General features: G+C 36.8%; 1 protein-coding gene across 2 annotated transcripts in view; it reads right to left on the reverse strand.

Moving 5' to 3' along the window:
- LOC150100863 (N-acetylgalactosamine-6-sulfatase-like) overlaps positions 1-22,082 on the reverse strand; it is a 355,136-nt gene that overhangs the window by 17,008 nt on the left and 316,046 nt on the right. For both annotated transcript variants that reach the window (XM_090401082.1, XM_090401081.1), the window contains 2 exons: positions 17,134-17,255; positions 10,402-10,519 (listed from right to left, as the gene is read on the reverse strand). In XM_090401082.1, the coding sequence (XP_090257208.1) occupies positions 10,402-10,519; positions 17,134-17,255 (240 nt within the window). The remainder of the gene's footprint in view (positions 1-10,401; positions 10,520-17,133; positions 17,256-22,082) is intronic.

Here is a 22,082-nt window from a genome sequence, read left to right on the forward strand (position 1 = left end):
TTAGCAAAGGCATTTGACAGGGTGCCACATGAAAAGCTGATATTCAAGTTGCAGCACATGGGTCTGGATGTCAGATTGGTCAGCTGGATTCAGGATTGGCTGTCTGATAGGTATCAGAGAGTTGTGTATGGTGGAGCAGTTTCAAGGAGGCAGAGAGTTACAAGTGGGGTCCCACAGGGCTCAGTACTAGGACCTATATTGTTTAACCTTTATATCAATGACATTGCCAGTGGATTGCAAGGGGATATTCAGTTGTTTGCAGATGATGCGAAGCTGGGAAGGATTATTAGTAATAGTGCAGATGTGGTAGCCATGCAAGAGGATTTAAATAAGCTAGATAGATGGGCAAATGAATGGGGGTGTCGGTTTAATGCAGCAAAATGTAAGGTCTTGAGGTTTGGAACACATCGATGGGAAGCTGCATACTCTATGGGAGGAGTTAAACTGGAGGAAGTAGGGGAGACAAGAGATCTGGGGTTGATGATTGATAGAAACCTGAAATTTAGGGACCATATTGCAAAGGTGGTGAAGGCAACATAGAGGATTGCTGCAATAATGACCTGCAGAGATAAAATGGTTATCATTCCATTGTATAAGACTCTGATCAGACCACACTTAGACTATTGTTCTCAGATCTGGTCCCCAGGATTTGAAGGGGATAAATTAACTGTGGAAAGGGTACAAAGGAAGATAACAAAGATGGTGTCAGGACTGTACAATGTTAGTTATGAGGACTGGCTGAGAGAGTGTGGACTGCAGAGTTTGGTGGATAGAAGGAGAGGTGATATGATTGAGACTTTTAAACTGTTGAGAGGTGGTTACAGGGTTGACACTGGGGAGTTCTTTCGCTTGGTTGAACAGCGGGAAGGAGTTATGAAAGGAAACTGCGAGAAAGAGGGTGAGGAGTGGTTTCTTTACATGGAGGGTGGTTGATCCATGGAATGCATTGCCTGATGGAGTGGTGAGAGCGAGAGCGGTCTTCTTAGAAAGGAGCTCCCACGATGAGTCTTTTGACTCCATGGAGGCCTGAATAATAATAATAATAATATTAGCACACCGGGTGCTACATAAATATCCCAGCAAGAAGGAAGTTTCTATGGTGCCTAAACTGGAATGTCTGGTAAGCTAATTATACCATGCATCAAATCACTCAAGCACATTCTTAATACATTATTACACTGAACTATGTGTACACATGCAAACTCAAAATCCTTTGGTATTTGCCTACCTACTCTATATGGCTTAGAATAAACAACATATGATTTGACGTAACTCAGTCAAATCTTGTGTCACAAATCAATTCTTCACTGTCAGTACATATCACAGACAGGAAGAAAGAGAAAAGGCTTGATATTGACAATTTATTAAATGAAAAGATAATAAATATTCAATGTTCTTCTTTTATAGCCAGAGGCAGGTCTTATTTTAAAAAGAATGGGAGTGAGGAAGTTCTTTGCATGAAAAGTGGCTGGTGAGCAAAATGCATTACCTGAAAGTGTATTGAGTGCAAAAATTGTAAATGGGTTTAAGGTGTGGTTTGATGATATCTTTACATGAGAGTATGGACCTAGTGTAATGAGTCTTCTGACTCCATGGAAGTCTGAAGTTAATAATAATAATAGAAAGAATAGGCAATGGCTGCTGAGGTGAAGGTGGTCTTAGAATTACAGTCTCTCAATTTAGATAAATGAATGCAGTTTTATTTGCTGGAATGAGGAAAATGTTTTGCTGTCAACTTTGAAAATAGCCTTTCAGATTTGTAAGGACCTCTATATATATATATATATATATATATATATAATATATATATATATATATATATATATATATATATATATATATATATATACACACAGACACACACACACACACACACACACACACACACACACACACACACACACTGGTGACCAAAACCTAAGGATGAACACTATTTCTGAGGATTACAACTGCAAATTCAGATGAATCAGCTTGTGGCAATTTTTATAACTGATGATTTTGAGTAGAAAGCATACACATAATTCAAATTTTTGAATCACATGCAAAGGGATCATGTGGTAGCACTCAACAGGATAAAAGGCAAAATGCTGCAATAAGCAAATTATGTTTGAAGGAAGCTCCTTTTTGTGAAGGAATAAAGTTTCAAATTTTGGATGTCTTCTAATGTCTCAAAGACATCAAGATGACTATTTGGGAAGAATTACTGGAGAGCTTGAAGAAAGCTGCAGAATTAATGCTATTGCCAGAGAGATTAGAATCTCACATAGCATTGCATCTAGGCTGTGGGCAACATTTCAAACCAATGTAATGTGTTCCAGATGTTTGCTAAGAGGTCGCCCTTGCTTTACTACAGAGCATGAAGGCAGATTTTTGGTTATAACAGTAAAATGTAACTGACACGCAACAGGGTCAGCTTGCAAGTAGTTGACTTTATTCAACCACAGGCATGCAGATATCTCAACAAACTGTGACAAGATGTCTGCGACAAGTAGGCCAATATGCCTGAAGGTGTGTGGTCTGCATTCTTTTATCCAAAAATTGGACAAGACCAATTAGCTAATGTACTCTTTACAGATGTGTCATTTTAACCTTTCTTCCAATTTCAGATGCCATTTGATCTGGCATGAAAGTGGTACTGCTTTCATGAGAATGTTCTTGAAAGAGATAGATACAGCAGTACTAGAGTCATGATGTGGGGAGGCATTATGCTTAATGGATGCACGGAGCTACCAGTACTGGAAAAAGGGACTATAACTAGTGAACAATATTGCAGCAAATTTCTTCAATGTCATGTTTGATTGTTCAATGGTGTTGCAGGCAAAGAATTCATTTTTATGGATGACAGTGCCACACATCACACTGCACATGAGCAGTGGAGATACTTCTAGAGACCAAGGATATTAATCAAATCGAATCACCAGCATGCTCCCCAGATGTTATTTCCATAGAACACAGTTGGGATGCAATCGGAAAATACATTACTGCTTGAAATTCCCAAAGTTTTCTGTAAGCACTGTACATTAATTCTTTAACTACATCCTTAAGGAAATTTGTAACTTTTGCCAAAAACATATTACAATTTATTTTGTATGAAATTTATAACACATTTTTTATGTGATATAATGTATTACTATGCTGGCAATAAATTAATGTCTGCATTTGGCTGTAGTCATGAAAACTTTTTCATATACAGGCAAAAATGTAGTTCATCTTTAGCTTTTGGACACCATTATGTACACACACACACACACACACATATATATATATATATAACATCCATTTGCATGGATGGGCTAAGGATTAGATCATCTGGAAATCCTGCTCAAAAAACTAAACACAGGCTTTTTTCAAGCTGCTTCAGGCCCCAATAAGCCTAGTGGTGAGCTTGCATCAGGCAATGAAATCATTACTATCTAATCAAGCATACAGTACTGTATAGTACAGTTGTTTTCTTCTATCTAACAGAGAAGCTTAGGTGTTAACGGTTATTCATGACTTATTTTTAACAGTATTAACAACACCAAATGTTGGTGTTGCTAATAGTTAAAAATAAGTCATGTTTTCTTCTATTTGAACCTGTGTATGAAAGGATGTCCAAAGCATGACTTACCAGCCATAATTATGGCAGCATATATATTCTTATGCTCTTCGAGGTAAATATTAGCAATATTCTGTCTGTTAAAAATAGTTTAGGCACATGATACTTTATACAACTCTGGATGGGCCAAAGGATGGATTTTGTTGTTAGGAGAATGAATAAGGATTGTAGGGCAAGCATTACAAATTTTGCTAAATTTAGATTTAATATGGGTGGTATCACAATCTGAATAGTTTTTTACTATATACATATATATAAACGTTTTTTAAAAAATTATTTTCTTTTATATATCAAGCTCATGCATGAGAGATAGAAGAACCTACAGCACATCAGTGTATTGTATGTGTGGTGTGTGTGTAGAGAGAGAGCAAGTGATTATTATTATTATTATTATTATTATTCAGGCCTCCATGGAGTCAAAAGACTCATCATGGGAGGTCCTTCCTAAGAAACACAAAGTCTATCATACCACTCCTTAAACTCATTGACCGTTCTCGCTCCCACCACTCCATCAGGCAATGCATTCCACGGTTCAACCACCCTCCACGCAAAGAAACCACTCCTTACCCTTTTGCTCACAGTTTCCTTTCGTAACTTCCAGGGATGGCCTCTTGTCATCACTCCTTCCCGCTGTTCAACCAAGCGAAAGAACTCCCCAGTGTCAACCCTGTAACCACCTCTCAATAGTTTAAAAGTCTCAATCATATCACCTCTCCTTCTTCTATCCACCAAACTCTGCAGTCCACATTCCCTCAGCTGATCCTCATAACTATCCTTGTACAGTCCTGAAACCATCTTTGTCATCCGTCTTTGTATCCTTTCCACAGTTAATTTATCCCCTTTAAATCCTGGGTTCCAAATCTGAGAACAATAGTCCAAGTGTGGTCTGATCAGAGACTTATACAATGGAATGATAACCCTCTTATCTCTGCAGGTCAGTGTCCTTTTCATAATTGCAGCAATCCTCTGTGTTACCTTCACCACCTTTGCAATATGTCCCCTAAACTTCAGGTTTCTATCAATCATCAACCCCAGATCTCTTGTCTCCCCTACTTCCTCCAGTATAACTCCTCCCATAGAGTATGCAGCATCCCATCGATGTTTCCCAAACCTCAAGATCTTACATTTTGCTGCATTAAACTGAAATCCCCATTCATTTGCCCATCTATCTAGCTTATTCAAATCCTCTTGCAGAGCTGCCGCATCTGCACTACTACTAATAATCCTTCCCAGCTTCGCATCATCTGCAAACAACTGAATATCCCCTTGCAATCCACTGGCAATGTCATTGATATAAAGGTTAAACAATATAGGTCCTGGTACTGAGCCCTGTGGGACCCCACTTGTAACCCTCTGCCTCCTTGAAACTGCTCCACCATACACAACTCTCTGATACCTATCAGACAGCCAACCCTGAATCCAGTTGACTAATCTGACATCCAGACCCATGTGCTGCAACTTGAATATCAGCTTATCATGTGGCACCCTGTCAAATGCCTTTGCTAAGGCTAAGAAAATTGCATTATATACCTTTCCCCTCATCTAATGTTCTTGTAACTTTATTATAAACGGCTAGCATATTGTTAAAACAAGAGTGCCCTTTCACAAATCCATGTTGACTCTCACAGATAACATTAACCTCATCTGCCAATGCTGTATACGGTCCCTCACTACTTTCTCCAAGATCTTAACAACTACTGATGACACACAGACTGGCCTGTGTACTGTATGTGTGTGTGTGCGCGTGGAGAGAGAGCAGGTGATGGTTGGGAAAGAAGTTTATTGACATTTTTCTTGAAAAGTTGGAGGTTGTAGTTATTGGGGACCATTTTATGGAAAGGCAGACGGAACAAAAAAGAGGAAGAGGAGAAGCCGGTTTAGTGTGTTTGCAGTTTGTACTGATAATGCATGTTGAACAGTTGCTGCTCTTATATTAAAAAGTCCAGAAAGTGGTGGAATTATGGAAGCCATTTCAGTGGAACAGTGTTAATGGAAGTATCTCTGGAAAAGACATAGATCTCAAACAGTGCATCTGTGAAACAAAGATTGACATGATGTGTTGCTAGTGGTAATATCTTGGGATCCTAAGGCATGCGCTTATGTTCCAAAGAGGCTAAAACTTCAAAAAGGTAGAATATTTAAACTTTGCTAGTTTAAATCCAGCAAAGTTTCATCAGACTTCATAACTTCAATTATTCCTAACAGGATTACTACCATTAAAAATTAACATGACTAGTATTCTGAGTTTTTGCTTACTCTTAGAGCAAATTAGTTAGAAAGAGCAATAAGAGATCTTTTTGAGATCATTCATGTTCTTTAACAGAATTTTTTTTAACACCTGCTGTTATAGAGTTTCTGAAACTGATATCAGCTGCTTCAGAGACAAGTTAATTTAAAAATCAGCATTCATTTTAGAAATTAGGGACTTTACAACTGTGTTATAAATAACTATTTTAATTTCCCGACGTTTCGACCTTCATATTAAGGTCATCATCTGGAGTATATCCAAATATACAAGGACAAGCTGAGTTACAATTCACACAGTAAGCTAAAGAAACAATGATTTGATCACTGGTTATTTCACTGACATGACCTGTTGAAAAAAAAAAAAATACAGATAACATTACAAATTAATTATTTAGAAACTACATCAAAGCTAAATTCTATTTAAGATAACATGAGAGAAACATTCTTTCTTATAGATAGTTTTCTTACAGTAACAATGATGTCCTATTTTTAGCATTACAATTGTTATATTAGATTTAGGATTCTGGATTATCTACAGTCCTGTTTATTATTATTATTATTATTACTACCCAAGACCTCATGAAGTCAAAGACTCACCTGGGAGGTCCTTTTATCACACACACATCTCATCATACCGTGTCTTAAACACACTCAAACTCCTTGCAGACACCACACTCTCAGGCAAGGCATTCCAATCATTCACAACTCTGCATGAAAAAAAACCTGCCTCTCACTCCCCTACTCACACCCTCTTTATACAGTTTCCAGGGATGACCTCTGGTTCTCCCCTGATCTCCTGCTATTCTCTGTAGAACTTCTCTACCATTGATCCTGTAACAACCCCTTACCAACTTGTAGGTCTCTATCATATCTCCCAACTTCCTTCTCTCCACTAGACTCTGCAAATTACATCTTCTCAATCTTTCCTCATACTCAACATTCCAGAGGTCAGAAACTACCTTAGTCAGTCGCCTTTGGACCCTTTCCAACATCTTGTCATCCTTCTGAAAACCTGGTGACCAAATCTGGGCACAATAGTCCATGTGTGGCCTAATCAAAGCCTTATACAATGGAACAAGAATCTCCCTACTTCTACACGTCAGTGTCCTCCATCCGCATCATTCCCAGAAGTCTTTGTGTTGTCTTCACAATTTTGGTGATGTGTCCCCTAAATTTTAGATCCTTATCCACTATTTAACTTATTTAACCAGATCTCTTATTTCCTCTATCTCCAACAATATATTCTCACCAAGCATAAATTCTGCATCATATCTTTGTTTTCCAAATTTTAAAACCTTACATTTTGCAACATTGAACTCACATCCCCATTTGCCTGCCAAATCACTCAATTTATTCAAGTCTTCTTGCAAGGCCACAACATCTTCACTACTCTTTATGGTTCGTCCTAACTTTGCATCATCTGCAAACAACTGAATATCTCCATCCAAATCTTCACCAATATCATTAATATACAAGTTAAATAGTAATGGCCCTAAAACAGACCCCTGAGGCACTCCACTAGTGACTTTCCTTTTCCTGGATATCGTACCCCCCATACACAACTTCTTGATACCTATCAGATAGCCAGTCTCCAATCCAATGCACTAATCTAATATCCAACCCCATCTGCTCTAGTTTGACTGTCAATGTATCATGAGGTACTCTATCAAAAGCTTTTGCGAAATCCAAGTATAGTACTGTGTATCCTTCTCCTCTGTCCAAGGAAGCAGTCACTTTATTGTAATAAGTAAGGAGATTACTAAAACATGACCTCCCTTTCGCAAATCCATGCTGTCCATCAAAGATTATACCATTGTTGTCAACCCAACTCTGTATCCTAGTTCTCACAAGCTTCTCCAACAACTTAACCACAAAACCTGACACAGAGATAGGCCTATAGTTTGATGCTTGAGTTCGATCACCTCCTTTATGAAGTGGCACAATCTTGCCCTCCTTCCACTCTTTAGGAACTTGACCAAGTGCAAGACTCGTATTAAAAAAATATGTCAAGGCAAGTGCCAACTCTCTGGCACATTCCTTCTGAATACGCGGTGATATATTATCAAGTCCCACAGCCTTATTTACATCTAGTTTACTCAACTCCCCAAACACCTCTTGCTCACTTACAGTCAGTCTCTCCTCCCCATCAGCAACTGCTCTCAATTTCTTCATGAAGTCACATTCACAAGATTGAAAGATCTTTATGAACTGCTCATTAAGTATCTCCACCACACATTCTGCAACAGCTGTCTTTATACCATTTCCTCCAATCAATGTCATCCTTCCATAATCATTCTTTCTTTTGCTGGCTACATATCAAAAGAACTTCCTAGGATTCTTTTTGGCTTCATTAGCTAACTGCTGTTCATACCTCTCTTTAGCTACTCTCACCAACCAAGTCATCCTCCTTGCCTGGTCTTTGTAGACTTCATGAAATTGGTTACTTAAACTTCTCTTATGCTGCCTCCACAATGCCCTTTTTCTCTGTATCGCATGCTTAATCTCTTTATTCATCCATCTCTCACCTACCTTATTTAACCTTCTCACTCTTGGAATACATTTAGACATTGCATCTACTAGATAGTTTTTGAAAATCCCCCAAGCTGCATTGATCTCTTTTCTAGCTAACTCCTCATTCCATGCTACACCTGCAAGCTGTCTCCTGAGCTCTTCATAATCACCCCCTCCCCCCCTTGTAGTTTTACATATACCCTTTTCTCACAGGGATCCTTGCACTGTTGGCAACCACTCAGGTAATCATCTCATGGTCACTTTCACCAATTGGTGGATGATTTGACACCTCATTGATAATTACATCCTCCGATGAGTATGACCAAATCCAAGACCCTTAATCCTCGTGTGCCCTCTGTTACATACTGTCTGAGGTAGTTATCCCTCAAAAACTCAAGAAACTCATTTTCTTTACTTCCAGTTGCTATCTCTTCATTCTAGTCTATATTGCCATAATTAAAATCACCCATAATGATCACCCTTTTCTTATTTGCTTGGCTAATTTGACTATACATTTCACTATCACCACCATCCACATTACCAGGTCTATAACAACATCCCACCAAGTATTTGATTCTATTCACCTCTATCTCACACCATACTGCCTCAAAACCACTGGCCCTATTTCCCTCTTGCATCTCTACCTTGTATGAACATAACTCTTTCTCTATCATCAATAGCACTCCCCCCCCTTTTGTTACCCCTTCTATCCTCACGAAACATATCATACCCTTCCATCTCTATTCCTGTCAGGATGTCATCCTCATCTAACCATGTCTTACTTATTCCGACAATCTTTGGGTGAACAGACGCAATTAGTGCAACCATTTCATCCGCCTTGTTTCTTATACTTCTAGCATTGGTATACAAACACAACAGCTCATTTCTGGATCTACAGCTAGTTCCACTGATACCACTCACTCGATGTGATTTCCATATGCTTAGGATTTTTAGACCATCATTATTGTTCAGATTGGGGTGGTTGATAAGAATCTCACATGCTTCCTTAAATTTGCATTCATACCATGTTTCCATGTGATGTAAACAACTGGTGCTTTTGCAGTCAATTCTATGTAAAGTGTTCAGGGCATGATCAGAAAGGATAATTATTATATTTAATGTGTTATTTTTGTTCCTTTTGTCTAATAGGAATTGTGCATTCTTATTTCTGTAGTATTCTGTTTATTTTATCTGATGTCCCTTTAATGTAAGGAATGGTTATAGTTTTATTATAGTCTGGTTTATCTTTGGTTTTTATTGAAGTTTTGTAAAGAATTTTGTTAATAATGTTTTGGCTTTTTTTTTTTTCTCTCATTTTATCTTAAATAGAATTTAGTTTTGATGTATTTTCTAAATAATTAATTAATTTGTAATTTTATCTGTATTTTATTATTTTTTTTTCACTACAGGTCATGCCAACTGGTGATCAAATCATTGTTTCTTTAGCTTACTGTGTGAAATGTAACTCAGCTTGTCCTTGTATATTTTTATATACTCCAGATGATGACCTTAATATGAAGGTCGAAACATTGAGAAATTAAAATAGTTATTTATAACATGATTGCAATGTCCATAATTTCTAAAATTAATTAAAAAAAAAATGAATGATAGATAAATATGCAGGTTCCTGAGAAGAATGTATTTTTAAGTGGGGCAATACCAAGGCAACTCATGCTGAAAGTTGAACTCTCATAAACTTTTGATCACTTTCAAAACGTTTATAATTTCAGAAGGCAAACCTTGTTTGCTTACTTGGCTGTAAAATATTACTTATGATAAATTTCATAGTGGAGTTGATCAAATACTAAGAGTTTTTGATCCCCCTCCCCAATGTTATATGTGTAATTATTATAGTCAACTTTCACTTATAATGAAAACTGTGATAGCAAACTCATTCATTCACTATAATAAAGTGAGAAACATTTTGGTCTGTATAAATTTGCTATACTTAGATTTGACTGTATTTACTAATTTTCCTTTTATATATAGTTTTTGTCTTAAGGAATATTTTCTTGACTATTAACAACAAAACAAAAAAAAATTACCATTGCAGCTTCATCACACCAGTTTAGTTGTGGTTCTGCATAAACTAATTTAGATTTATGTATTTCAACAATGTGCATTATTGTCTTCATGGCACTTTTGTATTCTGCAGTGTTACTTCTATATAACAGAGAAGAAAAAACTGTTAAGAAATTGGAATATTTAGAAATATAAATCCAAATAACAATTCAGAAAGTTGAATCATTTTATTTGATAATTTGGCAACAACATTTGATTTTTCAAAAATAGTTGAATATAAAATCACATTACATATCGTATATGTTAATCAATTTGATTGATTTGGTATGCAGAGCTCTACGATGCTTAAGAAAACTCTTCTTCTTCTTCTTCTGCAGATTTTCCCACTTAAGTAGGGTCACTGTTTGTGGTGAGTCTCCTCCACAACCTCTTGTCTTACGCTGTAGCCACATCCAAGTTCTTCATCCTCAAGTCCTCCTCCACCATCTCCCTCCATCTCTTCTTTGGCCATCCGCGTTTCCTCCTCCCCTGCACATCCATCTGCATGACCTTTCTTCCCACATACTCTTCCTCCCTCCTTATCACATGACCAAACCATCTCAATCTTGCCTCCTGTATCTTTGCTCCTAAGTTCGTAACTTTCACCATTCCCCTTACATAGTCATTTCTCAGACGATCCTTTCTGGTCACACCACATATCCATCTAAGCATTCTCATCTCTGCTACCTCCATCCTGCTGATGTTATTTTTCCTCAGGGCCACAGTATCCATAGCATACATCATAGCTGGTCTCACAACTGTCCTGTAGATTTTGCCTTTTAGATTGATCGGTATCCTCTTATCGCATAGCACTCCAGCCATCTCTCTCCAGTTCTTCCATCCTGCATCCCACTTCCTTCTCAGCCTCACCATTCTTTCATTGTTGAACCTAAGTATCTAAAGTCACTGATCTTCTGATGACATCTCCTTCCAGCTCAAGATCTGTCTCCTGGTTGCCATCCACATTGCAACACATATACTATGTCTTACTTCTGCTCAGTCTCATACCTCTCTCTCTTCCAGTACTTCCCTCCAACTTTCCAGTTTAGCTGCCACTTCTTCTCATGATTCTGCACACAGCACGATGTTATCTACATACAATATAGTCCAAGGTGTGTCTTTTCTCACCTCCTCTGTCACCACCTCCATCACAATATTAAACAGGAACGGACTTAATGCTGACCCTTGATGCAAGCCAACTGTCACTGGAAACTTTCTCTCTCTCCCAGGCAGAGAAAAAAAATTGTAATTTTATTGTAATTTACAATTTTAATTTTATTACAATAAAATAATTTGTTTTAGAAATTGTAACTTTATTCCTCTGTAATTCTTACAGTCTTGGGCATCTCCTTTACTCTTGTAGATGGGGTGGCCAAAATTTTAGCCTACAAAAATCTAGCTCTCATATCCTTGCAAACCACATTCTCATCCAACTTCTAAGAAGAGTGACCCTCCCCCCCCTCCATTATCTCCCTTTGTGTTGTGTCATGTATGGAAAATTTCCTTCATATACTACAAATGTCCTTTAGTAATTTATGTTTTTACTGTCAGCTCTTTCACTTTTTCTCTTTGTATTCTGGGAAAAATATGAATATATATATATATATATATATATATATATAGGAAGATTGATTTACTTGGTTGATATACAAGGTTGATTAAAAAAAAAATTGAGTGACTAGAAACCGAGAAAAATGAAAACAAAGTTTAATAGCACACCTAGTTTCAGCTTGTATCAGCCTTCTTCAGGTGCACATTAAAAAAGAAATAACCAGCAAAATTTAGAGGAAATAATTGTAAACATCACGGAAAGTTAGTGCATATATATTCAACGTTGAAGTCTGCACATTTACCTTAATAAAGCTGTCTTTCATTGTATACTTTTCGGTTTGTCATTATTTTGTTTTCTCAGAATTAATGCCTAATTCAATTTCTAATGATTTAGTTGTTAGATCTTCTATCATTTCTTTTAACACTTTCACATTGTTTGCAATAATAAGAATATCATCCGAAGATCTTAGGTTGTTTAATTTAATTCCATTAATATTGACTCCTTTATTGGGCCATTCTAAATTGCTCACCATATGTTCCAGTGTTAATGAGAAGAATTTGTTGAAGAAATGATGTCTTCTTGTCTTATTCCTTGATTTATGTGAAATTTTTTGCTTATTTCATTGAGAATGATATTTGCTGAATAAATGTATTATGTCAATATATTGTTATTCAATGCTCATTCAGTGTTATTCAATAATCGCTAAGGGCTTCTATTATTGATGATGGTCTTATGCAATCAAAAGCTTTTTTAAAATCTATGAAGGCCTTGTGAAGAGCAAGGTTGTAGTCATTGTATTTTTCAATAAGCAGGCTTATTGATTGAATATGATCTATTGTACTCAAGTTCTTTCTGAAACCAGCTTGTTCAGAAGGTTGTATTGAATTGAGTCTTGTTTCTGATCTATTGGTTATAATTCCAGTGAAAAGCTTAAAAAAAGCCATTGTCGGTCCCAACCTGGATGAGAAAGGAGGCAGGGGGGGGTAACAACCTTGTGTAAAAACCGGGGTTCAGTTAACCCAGCTGATAGCACCCAGTAAAGGGTTATGCAATAAGATGAAGAGAAGTCAACACCCATTACATTGGATGAAGACATTGAGTCCCAATGGTTGAATGGGAGGATGAACTTACAGTGATGTCTGTCTCCACATTAGGAGTGGCCTTTTAAAATGCTGGCAGAAGCAGAGAAATGCATTTCACATGACATCTGGTATGCATGGGAAATTAGATCATCAAACTCCCCCCCCCCCCTTCAAATGCCAAAAAGATTATAGTACTTAGCAGATATTTCTTCAGCTGCATTCTTCAACAGATAGACCATTGAACTCTGTGAGGAAAGTACTTTTGCTCCAGTGTGTGTTGTGTGCCCATGATTTGAACAGAAAAAGCATTAACAGTTAGGAGTCAGTTTTCTTCATTGTCTTCAAACAGATGTTGATAGTATTTATAAGTCAAGGATGTCTTAATACCAGTCAAATTTGTAGCTAGCCACATTTTCATTCCAAAACCTAAAGATTATACCTATTTTCTTGGTTAGTACAGACTACAAGATCCTTTTTTGCATCATCAACAACAAGCTCAAAAACAGGAATCAGATATATAATCAAAAGCATGACAGAGTTATAGGCCAATCTACTTGGCTGGTAAGTGCAAAAAAAAAAAAAAAAAATCGAATGCAGTTTACTCTTGAAGTAGAAAAGGATCATCATATTAATTTTATACCTCCTTATTCTTCGTCAGCCAGATCTAAGCCTTTAGTGTTCTGTCTTTCAAAAGAAATCGCACCAGACTTATAAAAAGCTCTCTATTGTTAATTCAGTGTTCATAATATCTTATATGATGTCCTTGTTTATCATTATAATATCTATTATAATGATAAACAAGGTGCTAATTGGATTTCATTCTTCAATAAATCTAGATAGATTTAATTCTCTGTGGAGAGTAATATTCAAGCAATAAATAGTCTGATATGTAGTTTTCTGCATACTCTTGAAAATTGTATATATTGGATGAGTGGCAGATGATTATTTTATCTTATGTTTTAGGTAGAGACTGTAAATGATGGTTTGTATAGAAACAAAAGGTATTTGCATACTTTGTCTCTTGCAATCCACATGGAACAGATGCTAGTAGTCATCTGATTGTAGGTAGGCTTATCAGATGACAGCTGTGTTTACAAGGCAAGTCAGATGTATGGTTAGAGGTAAATAAGATAACCTACATTTCTCGGTCTATAAAAAAGAAGACTCATATAGGCCATTATATCCATGCTGAATCTCATCACCATCCCAGTCAAAAGGCAGGAACTACTAAAACACTGGTTCATCGGGCCCACTCCTTTTGTTCTTCAGATGATCTATTACAGAAAGAACTGCAATATATGACTTCTTCCTTTCTATCTAATGGATATAAGAATTCCTTCATCAAAATAGCTTTGAGTAGTTTTAATATGTCTTCCTCTTGAAATACAGAAGAAATATGCGTATTCCTATCCCTTATGTACAAGGCATTAGTGAACGTATAGCAAAAGTTTTAAAACCACTGAATATTTTTGTTGCCTTTCGACCTTTCAGAAAAATCTCCACCTTTCTCACTTCTCCTAAGGACAACCTTCCACATCTTAATTATCCAGGTGTCTACCAGATTCCTTGCTCTTGTGGATTATCTTATTTCGGACAAACAGGAAGATCTGCCTCTATTCGGCTAAAAGAACACCAGTCTTATATTCAATACCTTGAACCTGAACAGTCTAGACTTGCAGAACATGCCATCATCACTAGACATAGAGTTCATTGGAACAAGACAAGAGTCCTTCACAAAAGTCTCTTCCTCATGGAACGTCTTTATAAAGAAACATGTGAAACTCTACTTCACTCTCCTAACTTAAACAGATCCGATGGTTTATGTCTATCCCTTTTATGGGATAGACGTAAACCATAGTACTTTATAAATCAGCTATCTTTTCTAACTTTTTATTGTATATATCATTTTTTTTTTTTTGTTATGAAATTTATTGACCTTTTTAGTTATCTTTACACTAGCTACTTAGGTGGCGCTTTTTGGAATTGTCAGTTATTATTTAATTTAAGCTTAAAATGTACTGAAGATGCCTGTGACACACAGGCGAAAATAATACTATTAAATAATCTTTTTACGTGAGTTTTTCTGTTATTAATTTTGTATTTATATGTCTGCTCATGGTATTCCATTATTAAAACTTATGGTTAGAGGTCCATGTATGTTTCAGTGCATGCAAAGATATGGACTGATATGCCTGATTGTGTAGAGCTTCATCAGCAGGATGTTATGCCACAGCCTTCATTAGATATTTGCATCTAGTTTGGTATGCACCATTTAACTTCCACTATGATCTACTATTACTGTGAGTAATAATAGATCATAGTGGAGAGGTGGGTGCAGTGACATAAGTGAGCTATTTATTTTCCTGTGGCTGGTAGGTAGCAGAGTTAGATGTGCAAAGTGATTTGATTTGGAAATTAGGTGTAGGTGCATATGAATTTTTGGTTGGGGGAGGGGGTATGGGTACCTTGTACTCTAGCAAGTCTAAAAATGGTTTTATGACTGCCACTTTCACTTGTTGGTACAGTGATTTTTGAGTATTTTTCACTTTAGGTTCTTAATTATAATATCTCTAATGATTTCAATTCCTGCTCAGTTTCACATAGAGAAGAGAAAATGCTATCCATTTTTCAGGTGTAATCAATGATGTATCAATTAATAAACAGAGACTGCAGAGCTGGGAGGGATGTCCTTCAAGTGTGTGTGTGTGTGGGGGGGGAGAACTTCTTGGCCTTTCCAGCACTTGATAAAAGTCAGATAGTTACTGATGTATTGGCCATTCTGAGGAGTGCAGGTAGCATGAGATCTCTGGTAGCGTTTTTTTTTTATTTTTATTTATTTTTATTTTTTATTTATTTTTTTTTTTTAAGAATATATTTCAGAATAGGTGAATAGTGGTGTGTGTCACCTGCAGTCTCAAGGAAGAAGATGATTCTGAAAGATGCATTGTTGGTTTCAAGATAGGGAGAGAGAGAGAGAGATTGATCTCTGACACCCTTGTAAAGTCTTTGAGAGTATTGAGTAAGATTTCCAGCTTTTTTTGTTCCATAGGAAATGTGTAACTGCTGACTTAATATAGTGGAGGAAATTTTCAGGCAGCATGAGTATTTTGAGAGAATGCTGGCTACTATCTTGTTTATGATTATCATCACTCTTAAAACGTTATGCCTCTTATCACTCTTAAAATGTTATCCTGGGTAGACTTCAGTTGATTTTGATTAGGGAATTGGTTCTGTTTTCCAGTTCCCTATCCATAATCTAATGCTTTTTTTTTTTTTTCTTGAATTTAATTTTGCCCCTGAATATATTTTGTGTGTTGAATGAATAGTTTAGTTTTTCCTTGCTTTCTATTACAACAGTGATGTGATTGTTATCTGCACATGCTATTAGAGTGTTTTTCCAATGTGAATCCACTACTACTCCTGGCTAGTAGGCTGTTGTGTAATTTTTCCAGGGAGGTTCCATGGCAAATAAGATAGCATATGAACTGTGCAATGTAAATCTGCCCACCTGGTTGGCCGAGTGGTTAGCATATCTGCTCTCCAGCCAAGAGGCTGCGGGTTCGAATCCAGCCAAGGGCATGGATGTATCTGATGGTCTTTCACCTTTGTACATTCATTCATACAATTATACAAACACTCTCCCAAGATGGACTGAGTCATCATGGGAGTAGTAGACCCAACCCTCCCATAATGGGAGAGGTCTTTACCCCGTAGTGGGGAAGATGTAGGCTGAGGAGAAAAAAAAAATAATGCAAATCTGTATGATTTCAAAGCTTCAAAACGATCCTCATGTTCAACTCTGTCAGAAGCTTTTTCTTGATCAAGGAAATTTTTTGAGAAACTACTTAACATTTCCAGCATATTCATACACTTCACTTTTTCTTAGCAGATTGGTCAGTGTGTTTGTTCAATATGCTAGTATTAAATTAGAGAAATATCTTTACCAATGCTATATTATACTGAATCTGCACTGAAACCTGCAAAATTTATAACTAATAAAAAGTGTATGTCAGTTTATATTACCATTTAAACTTTTTTAATTTCATTAGTTATTTAAAAACGTTAAGTATTTAAAAGTTCACCCAATCGGATATTTTTCTCCAGGGTCTCTACCGATATGAAATAGAACTGGATTACTAGTATAATTTTTTTGTTCATGACTTGTTATTCCATCTACTTGTTGACCAGGACAGAAATCAATTCCCTGAATAAGTTAACAAAAACTGGCATTAGAATTGATGTGAAAATCTCATTATAGTATATCATTATACTATATATATACACAGGTATCCAAAAGCATTATTTTCATTATTTTTAGAGTTAAATATTTTAATACTCTTAAGTCCCACATGACTTAAGAGATTCCTACTTCTCTTGAGAGAGGTTGGAATCTGGATGAAGTATATTTATTCTATACCTTTTAATTATCTGGTTCTCACCTGTAAAAGGTTTATTTGTAAACCTATAGTACATTCATACCATGGGAGGGCTAAGATTTTTTTCTTTTATTGATTTTATATATATATATATATTTTGTATTTTTATTTATTTTTACTTAGTCCAAAAACCTTGTTCTAGAGACCAAACATGGAACTTTTTCAAGCCACTCAGGCCTCTAATGAGCAGGTTGGTGTGGTCTCACACCAACCAATGAAATTCATCTTCCACCTAAAGATAATCACAAACATCCATGCTCACAGCAGAATTCAAATCTACAGCATGTTGATTGGAGAGTGGTTATAGAGGATACAGGAAACTTTAGCCAAATATTATTAGTAGTAATAACATCAAACCTCCAGGAGTCAAAAGACTTAATGCAGAAAGTCAACTACTCTGGCATACATGATTATCAAAATGTGCCTTATAAATTCACAGATTCTGTATTTATTTCACATTCACCGCTCTCAGGCAATGCATTCTACTCATTAGATATGCTCTATGAAAATAACCTGCTCTTCACTCCTCTGCTTAACCCAGAGGATAAAACAAGAGACCTTACCCAGACACTGTATAAGGAAGGTCTCTTGTTTTATCCATGTCTCTCTCTATTTCTCTCAACTCTATGGAAAACTCCTCCACATTAATTTGGTAACAATCTTTCACCAACTTATATCAATTATATATCTCATCTTCTTCTATTTACAAGGCGAGCCTCCATAGTTCAGTTGGTATAGATGAAGCCCTTTTGTTGGAAAGACCTAGGTTCGATTCCTGTCCATGACATGAGGAACCATTATGTGATCTCTTTCGACGAAAGGTGAGTTAGCCGATCTCATACGGAGGTAAAGGGTTTTTTTCCACCCAGAAACTTGGATTTTTCATTCCCCAAAACAGGCAAATTATTGTTATAGCATGAAGATAATCACCAATATAGCCAGGTGACCATATTTGTGCACAAAAATCCAAATAAAGCCTTATAAAGTGAACTATCATGTCAGCATTCTTCATGTTATAACTGGCCCGTGAACACACATGGATTACAGTCAGGAATACTTAAGATCCAGCCATTTGCCTGATTCGTCAGCTATGCTGGTCCTGAGCCCTGATAAAAATAGGGGGATTGAGATGGTGACTCCCTAAACGGGGCTCACGGCCATTGTATCAGTGTATATTAAATAAATAAATTTACAAGACTATACAAATTGCATTCACTTCACCTGTCTGCATATTTCAGATTCCAAAGACAACACCATCTTAATTTATCTGAACTCTAAGCTATCCTCATTCCTTTGAAATTCAGGTGATAAGATCTATGCAAAGTAGCTACATGTGGCTACCACATGCAGACCTTGTATAATGGAAACATAACCTCTTCACTTCTACATAATATTAGTGAAGTGCTTCAACTCATTCAATGTTGGAGCACTCATCGTTCATTCCAGCAACACATTTTGCTCGTTCACCATCTGCTAGACAAAAAAATCTGTATTTCACCTCTTTACTTACATACCCCTTTTACAGCCTCCAGGAATGACCCCTAGTTCTTATATTATCCATTATCCCAGGGTTTCTCAAACTCTTCACAGAATAGGTGTTCTCGCAGAAGTTCTAGAATTTGTCATTTTAGTTTTGTAAGCATTTTTCATGAATAAATATTTTATAGTAGAAATATTCTGAGGAGAATAATATTCGTGAATATGTTGAAAAGCTCAGACCCAGAACACCTAATAACATCTGTGTAGCGTTAATTTTCACACATCAAAACCTTTCAACATTTGGGAAAGGGAATACCGCTGTTTATGACGGGTCATAAAAATTGCCTGCAAGCCGATTACAACAATGGATGGCATGTTCTCAAAACTGAATGAAATAACATCTGTGTTGCAAATGTCAGTGACCAATCAGCAAGGAAGTATAAAATAAATTTTTCCACTGAAATTGATGATCAAGATAGTCTGTATCTGGTTCTCAGATCTAGTAATACTGAATACTTTCTTCGCAAGTTTGTACTGCAGAGTGTAAGTGCTTGTTTTGAAACCGGAGTGCTGTGATTTTTTTAAAAGTAATAGGAATACAGATTTAAATTCTAATATGAATAAGAGACAAGGCATTTTGTTTAATTTTGGTATTAAGAAATCTCTTATTGAAGGTGTTTGTGATGGAACAGATAGTGAGTCATCCACCTGAAGCCTACAAAGATCTCCAGGATGTACAAAACGAGGGGAAAACTATCAGCACACAGGAGAAAAAGTCTGCATTCACTCGTAAGTACTTATAATAATATTATAAATATATTTGGTGATCAGAATAGGATATGTCAATGAAAATCAGAAAATTAATTTAATGATGGTTTATTGATGCTTTAATTAAATCAATTAACTTAATTAAAACATCAATTAAATCAAACTCTAATTAATGTTTAAGTCTACTGTTGATGATAGCTGATGTGTTGCAGCCAAAGAAAGTAGTATATCATGATGATAGACATGTGAATGAGAGTTCATTTGAGGCAGTCTGGTGCGAAATAGTGACCAACGCAACCAAATATACAGTTGGATGCTGCTATAGGCCAGGGAGTACAGGGGGAGATATTGAATTCATGCATCAGCAACTTAGTGCAATGAGTGAAGGCTTAGTGATTATTATGGGGGATTTTAATTATGGTGATATCAATTGGAAGGAGAAAATATCACGTAGCAAAAAGGAAATGGAGTTCATACATCTGCTACGAGATAATTACTTGAAACAGCACGTAACTGAAGGGACACGTGGTGTGAGAGTGTTGGACCTGGTTATTGGTTCAGAGGTTATGTGCATAAGTAAGGTGACCTCGTTACCTCCAGTTGGTGAAAGCGATCATGTGGTATTGACTTGGGAGGTTGCAAAATCTGTGGATTTTTCTATTAAGAAGGGGTATGTACGAAACTACAGGTTAGGCAATTATAACAAGCTTCGGAGTGAGCTTGCAGCCATCCCATGGCAGAACATATTGCAAGGGAAAGATGTTAGCAGTGCTTGGGATAAAATCAGTGGGTATCTGAGGAAAGCAATATCAGATTGTGTCCCCATGGTCAGGAGGTCAAACAAGGCAGGCATTAGATGGATGAGCAGTAGTATCAAGCTTGAACTACAAAAAAAGAAAATGTTATGGAGAATTTACAAGGAGAAGGGCGATCAGGACACCCATGAGCAGTACAAGGCTCAAGCTAGGAAGGTTACCAGCATAGTAAGAAAAGCTAAATCAGATTATGAGAAGACCTTAGCCAAAGAGATCAAGGGTAATCCCAAAGAGTTCTTCCGCTATGTGGCAAGTAAGAGGAAGAATGACTTCGGAAGGATAACCTTAGTGGGTGCTGATGGTATTGAGGTGACAAAATCAGATGTAATAGTCGAGTTACTGAGTGATCACTTCTCAAAAGTCTATCACCCAAGTGAGGATATCTCTATACCTATAGCAATACCTAATGTGAGAATTGAAGCTAAAGAATCAGAGGTATTAAATATATTGCGAAACTTAAATGCAAACACTGCGGTAGGCTTAGATGGAATATCAGCTCGGGTGTTGCGTGAATGTGCAAATGAATTGTCAACCCCTCTTACCTGGATATTTAATTTAAGTTTGAACTCTGGTATGGTCCCTAGGGAGTGGAAGTTAGGCAAAGTGGTTCCTTTGCATAAGGGTGGCTCTAAAACTGCAGTATTGAATTACAGACCAATCACCATCTCAGGAGTAGTGGTAAAAGTATTGGAAAAGTTGGTTAAAGACAAAATTCAAGAATGGGTGGATCAGGATATGATACCCTATAGAGGCCAACATGGTTTTGTTAAAGGTAGATCCTGCCTTAGCAATCTATTAACTATCCATAATAGAATAACATCAGAGTTGGACAAAGGAACTGGCTACACAGTGGTACTTCTGGATTTTGCTAAGGCTTTTGACAGGATACCCCATAGAACACTGTTATGCAAATTGGAGCAGATGGGAATGGATATTAAATTGGTGATATGGATAGGAGAATGGCTCAGGGAGAGATACCATAAGGTGGTGTATGGAGGAGCCGAGTCCAGAATGAGGCAGGTGACCAGTGGTGTGCCTCAGGGCTCTGTGCTTGGGCCAATGTTGTTTAATTTGTATATAAATGATATAGGAAACGGCTTAAAGGGAGATATTCAGTTGTTTGCTGATGATGCAAAGTTGTGTAGTGCAATAAAAAATCAAGCTGATGTTGAAAGTTTGCAGGAGGATTTAAATAAGCTGGTAAAATGGGCAAAAGAAAATGGATGTCAGTTCAATGTGGAAAAGTGTAAAGTCTTGCATTTTGGGATTAAAAGATTACCAGCTGTGTACTACATAGATGGAAAGGTACTCCAAGAGATTGATGAGGCTAGGGACTTAGGGGTATTGGTAGATAAGGAGATGAAGTTCAGAGGACACATTGCTAAGGTGTCCAAGATTGCACATAGGATTACTTGGTTGTTGAGGAACACACTGACATCCAGAGATAAAGAGGTTATTATTCCCCTTTATAAAGCATTGATACTTCCACATTTGGATTACTGTGCTCAGGTCTGGTCACCTGGATTCCTTGGA

The sequence above is a fragment of the Typopeltis vanoorti genome, chromosome 12 (assembly GCF_054136105.1).
Source record: "Typopeltis vanoorti isolate ZY-2024b chromosome 12, IOZ_Tvanoo_1.0, whole genome shotgun sequence".
Taxonomy (NCBI): domain Eukaryota; kingdom Metazoa; phylum Arthropoda; class Arachnida; order Uropygi; family Thelyphonidae; genus Typopeltis; species Typopeltis vanoorti.